The 4,925-nt window shown below is 37.8% G+C and overlaps 1 protein-coding gene across 1 annotated transcript; it reads left to right on the top strand.

Annotated features, from left to right (window-relative positions):
- Positions 1–3,660: 3,660 nt before the first annotated feature.
- Positions 3,661–4,338, top strand: LOC115989547. The gene is made up of 3 exons (XM_031113273.1): positions 3,661–3,727; positions 3,837–3,965; positions 4,070–4,338. The coding sequence occupies exons 1-3, from the start codon at positions 3,716–3,718 to the stop codon at positions 4,259–4,261; spliced, it is 333 nt and encodes a 110-aa protein (XP_030969133.1). The 5' UTR covers positions 3,661–3,715; the 3' UTR covers positions 4,262–4,338.
- The last annotated feature ends 587 nt before the right edge of the window (positions 4,339–4,925 follow it).

The following is a 4,925-nucleotide window of genomic DNA, read 5'->3' as shown; positions in this document are numbered from 1 at the left end:
CTTGTTGGCCTAATCTAGATTTACTTCTGTTCCGATTAGAATTTCTGGATTTTGATCTGCCCCGATTTGAATTTCTGTTATTACCTCTGCCTTTTGTCTCAAGGTTTAGGGTAGAACCAGATCCTGAGGATTCACCTGCATCTCTTCTGCGAATCTCCTCAGCTAGAATTAAATCTCGTATATCATTGTACTTGAGTTTTTCCTTTCCTATAGAATTGCTTACTGCCATCCTCATTGCCTCCCAACTGTTTGGCAAAGAAGCCAAAACGATCAGTGCACGGATCTCATCATCAAAGTCAATTTCTACAGACGACAATTGATTTGTGATAGTGTTAAATTCATTCAGATGTTGTGCTACTGATGCATTCTCTGCCATCTTTAGATTGAACAGTTTCTTCATCAAATGCACTTTATTGTTTGCTGACGGCTTTTCATACATACCAGACAAAGCCTTCATCAGATCTGCTGTAGTCTTCTCCTTTACAACATTGTGTGCAACAGACCTAGACAGAGTTAACCTGATAACTCCTAGTACCTGTCTGTCAAGAAGAGCCCATTCATCAGCCTTCATAGCCTCAGGTTTTGTCCCTAAAAGAGGCAGATGCAATTTCCTCCCATAGAGATAATCTTCAATTTGCATCCTCCAATACGCGAAGTCTGTGCCATCAAACTTTTCTATTCTAGACGCCTTTCCTGCTTCCTCTGCCATTGCTCCCACTCAAACCTAACCCTAGGCTCTGATATCAGTTGTAGGGAATTTAACCAAAATTCCCAACCTATGAGGAACAAAATAAATAGAGAAAACACACGCCAAAGAAAAATAATCACACGCACAAGACAATATTTACGTGGTTTGGCAATTTGCCTACGTCCACGGAGTTGTAGGGATTTCACTATTATCAGGGAAAAATACAATAGTGCACAAGAACACTCTCAAGAAACCCAAATCCCAATTACATCCTAGCACTCTCTCATAGAAAAAATAAGAATAGAAGCTGACTGCCTCTTTTTTCTCTATTTTCTCTCATGCGGCTTGCTCACTAGGTTAATTGGAATTTTTCTTGAATCTCTCACGGCTACACTACAAATATAATATATATATATATATATATGCCAAAGTCGGCTGCTTTTGGAATTGCTATTCCTTGTGAAATTCGGTCAAAAGGGATTGACTTAAAGTGGACGTGGGCTTGTGGCAATTCAAGCCACACATGGCCCACTTCAACATGACATGACTATATGCTATGTGATCTTGCTACTTTGATCAATTCAGTTAAGGTGCAACTAAGAAAAAAAATGCAATTGCACAACATGACATGACTATATGCTATGTGAACAAGTTGTGGTAAAGTTGTGGTATTAGCATTACTAAAAAATAAAACCCAAATCAAGAATGTTGGTTTGACATCACATATTTTTCTTCTCATCCCTCTTTCTCAAAGTTTTTTTTTTTTTTTTTTTATGTTTTTATTTTTTTTATTTTTTTGAAATGTACCATTAGATTAAGTTAGGATTTAGTCAGTATTTTTGAAATTATATAGTTTAATTTACTATTTATATGAATATCCTTAAATTTTCGTTGAAATTGACCATCTTTAAAACAAAAAATATAAAAGTTAAACTAAACATATTGCATTAGTTTATTCCTCTATTTGGCTTTCGTGGTTTCAATTAACTTATTTGATAAAGTTTCTCATTAAATAAAGATCTAAAGTTCGATTAGTCTGATGATAAAAAGTAATCATCAGATTCAGTAGATTGAAACTATTTCTTATCAAAAAAAACACCCTCACTGAGATTGGTTAAAATCCTTTTTTCCGTATTTGGGCCTTTGCTCTTCGTGTCATATATATAGATTCGGCTCACCCACTTTAACTTCCTTCGTAAAACCAATTAGCTAGATTCAAACCACTCTTCCCCTATTCTCGATTTCTCTCCAAAATGAAGATCAAGAAGAAACGCAATGCACGTGCACCCCCATCACTCTCCGATGTTGATGATCAATTCCCCACCATCACCAAAGAAGTGGAAGACGCCATGAAAGAACACCAAAATGGGAACTACACCAAAGCCTTGATTCTTGTCGAGGCCACTCTGTCCCAGCACCCAAGCTCCACCACTCCCGTTTCATCTGACGACGGTCTCCTCCAACTCGCCGAAACTTTCAATCACGTCAAAGAAGCCGTGGACTTATCCAAGCGAGCCGTGCGCTTGTGCCCCAACTCCCTCGCCTGCTGGTTCTTCCATGTCAACGCACTCTTCAAGTTAACTGAATATGACGCCAATGCCGGCCATGAACCTGTGATAGAAGCTTGCGATGCTGGTTTAGCCATCGAATTTGCCCCAGAAGATTTGGCCACAGAGCCCCGAATTGAATTATTCAGAACGTGTCTCAGACTCATCAAACTACAAAGCAAGTATCTCACAGACACTAAATACTTGGAAAATTTAAAGAATGAGATTCAAGAACTACAAGAACGAAAGGAAGAGGTCGAAGAGAGAGCTATAACAGCGAGTAAGAACTTCGAAACGCCGGAATTGATGCCTTTGCCAGAAAACAAAAGAAAGATCAAGAACCTCAAGAAAGTAGTCGGGTTGGATGTCGACACGGTGGAGAGACGAGTCAAGACTTGCTGGAATGACACGATGACTATGGAGCAAAAGAAGGATTTGTTGAGGATTCAAATTGAAGACCTTAACCGGCATTTTGCTAAGAACAAATTGGTCATGGAGGTGATGAAACAGGCGGTAGAGTACGCGACGGGGGCGAAGAATTGGAAGTTTTCAATTCTGGGGAGCATATGAAGAGGGTGGAGATAAAGATTTCACGAAACAAAAGTGGCCTTATTGCGACGATAGACGGCGTGAAGAGATCATTAACAAAATTCGAGCAGTGTTACGCCCGTTCGTGGGTATAAAATGTTTTTGTTCTAGTCATTTTTCGGCGTTGATGAACTTGATATTGGAAATGCTGAAGAAGCAAGTCCCGGAACAGCTGCTTATGGAATATGGGATAAACCGGACCCTGCTCTCAGTGTGCTTTCTTGACATCTCTGAGCTTAATCTTGTGTTCGAGTTCTTGGATGATCTTGCCAATGTTTGCGGGTTACGGAGGCTCGTCTTGAGTCTTGCAAGGGAGACGGCTATAGGTGAGCATAGTGTTGCTAATTATGAGAAGATTGTTTTCAATGAGGACTTCTCTTGTGTAGTTTTCGACAAGAGAATGCTGCGTGGAGAGCTTATGGTGCCGAATGATGGAGCTGCTGTTACTTCTAGTACTGATGATGAAATCGAATTAAATGATGATGAATATAAAGATGCTATTTTGGATTGGTTATTGAAGGGAGGTACTAATATTGGGGAGCAATTAAAGCAGTGGACAAATTTGAGAGAAGCTAGTAGAAGTCAAGGGAAAGAGCTTTACAAGATCTATGGGGTTGAATTTAACCGGTTGCTGAGCATTTGTAAGAAAAAAGTACAATATTTGAGAGACATTAAGGTATGGCAGAATTTGGAGAGTATATGTGTTAAAGAAGATAAGAGAAGAGAAGAGTTTGGGTACGAACCATTGAGCTACAAGTATCTCTTGTCAAATCAGAGACAGACTGCAAGCACAAATGGTAATATTTTCGAGTTGGATATCTTATGGAATATTTTGAGAGAAGATCATGTGGACAATGAAATAAAATTGTTGATTGAGAAGCAGATTGATGAGATGGATGCAAAGGTATGATATAGCCAAATTTATGAACCTGTCAAATTTTCATAGTTGTGTGTGATATTAAAGATTTGATGAACTTCTATAGGATTGAACCTTAGTATGTTTGTTGTTGCAGCTTTACAAATTGGATGCTATAATCGGGACAACTACTATAAATATGCAGCAGACAGGGAAGAAAATTAATGCAGTAACTAATTATGACTACCGATCAATTTTGGTGCCCCTGCTGAAGTCATTCATGCGGGTTTGTGTTGGATTCTCCTTGCTGTTTTGTTGAAGGTTTTCATATAGTTACCTTCTTACCCGTCTATGATTTGATGTTTTCGGTGTACTATTCCCCTTTTATAGGCACAACTGGAAGAACTGGCCAACAAAGATGCAGAAAAGAAGTATGAGGCTGTAGAAGAAGCATTGTTATCAGAATTTGATGATCTTGATAAAAAGAAAAAGACTGACAAAGGAGGTGGTAATGCAAGACAAGGACAGGGAAATTCCAAGGAAAAAAATAAGAAAAGGGATAAAATAAAGTCAAAGAAATAAAAGGTCTTGTATTCTGATCATTGTTCTGTTTTCTTTTTATGGTAGTTACTGTTGTCTAAAGCTACACATTTATAAATTCACCAGAAAAAATGAAGATGGGCATGAACTAAAAGTGGGAAAATAAGAGCATCTAACATGTTAAATATTAGCATAAGATGGCAGAATTTGGACAAATTTACTTGAATTAGATGCTAAAGACTTAAGATATGGAGGAGCTAGAGATCATTAAAGGTGAAACAAAACTGGAAGATAGATTAAATGAAATGGGTATTTTAAAGGTAGCCAAGTTAAGAAAATGTGGATCAAATTTACTAGAATAATAGTTTTTAAGGTTCCGGACACTGAAAGAATAATAAATTGGGCAATCTAATACGTATGATGTACAACAGATATTGAACACTCGCACTTACTGAAACAGATTACCACAGCATCTTGTTAATTGGATATAAACTTTGCATTTTCTCAGAAAGAAAGAAAGATATAAGATCTGTAGAGTGGTCCTAGTTTCCACAATATATAGAAAATCTATCATGCAAAATAATGTCCCAAAAATACACAATTTGCTTATTGTAGGCAACTGGAGGTAACAAGGAGCAGAAGGAAAATGTTTAGCAAAAATAAGTCTCAGGGTTAAATAAAGCTCAATGTGTTTTCACCTGTGCTG

This window comes from Quercus lobata, chromosome 5 (assembly GCF_001633185.2).
Source record: "Quercus lobata isolate SW786 chromosome 5, ValleyOak3.0 Primary Assembly, whole genome shotgun sequence".
Taxonomy (NCBI): Eukaryota; Viridiplantae; Streptophyta; class Magnoliopsida; order Fagales; family Fagaceae; genus Quercus; species Quercus lobata.
Note: the sequence above shows the minus strand (reverse complement) of the source record. Positions and strands in the feature narration are given on the sequence as shown.

Coding starts and splice junctions, on each gene's coding strand:
- LOC115989547 (XM_031113273.1), top strand. Junction 3,966..4,069: donor TGCTGAAGTCATTCATGCGG/GTTTGTGTTGGA, acceptor CCCCTTTTATAG/GCACAACTGGAAGAACTGGC.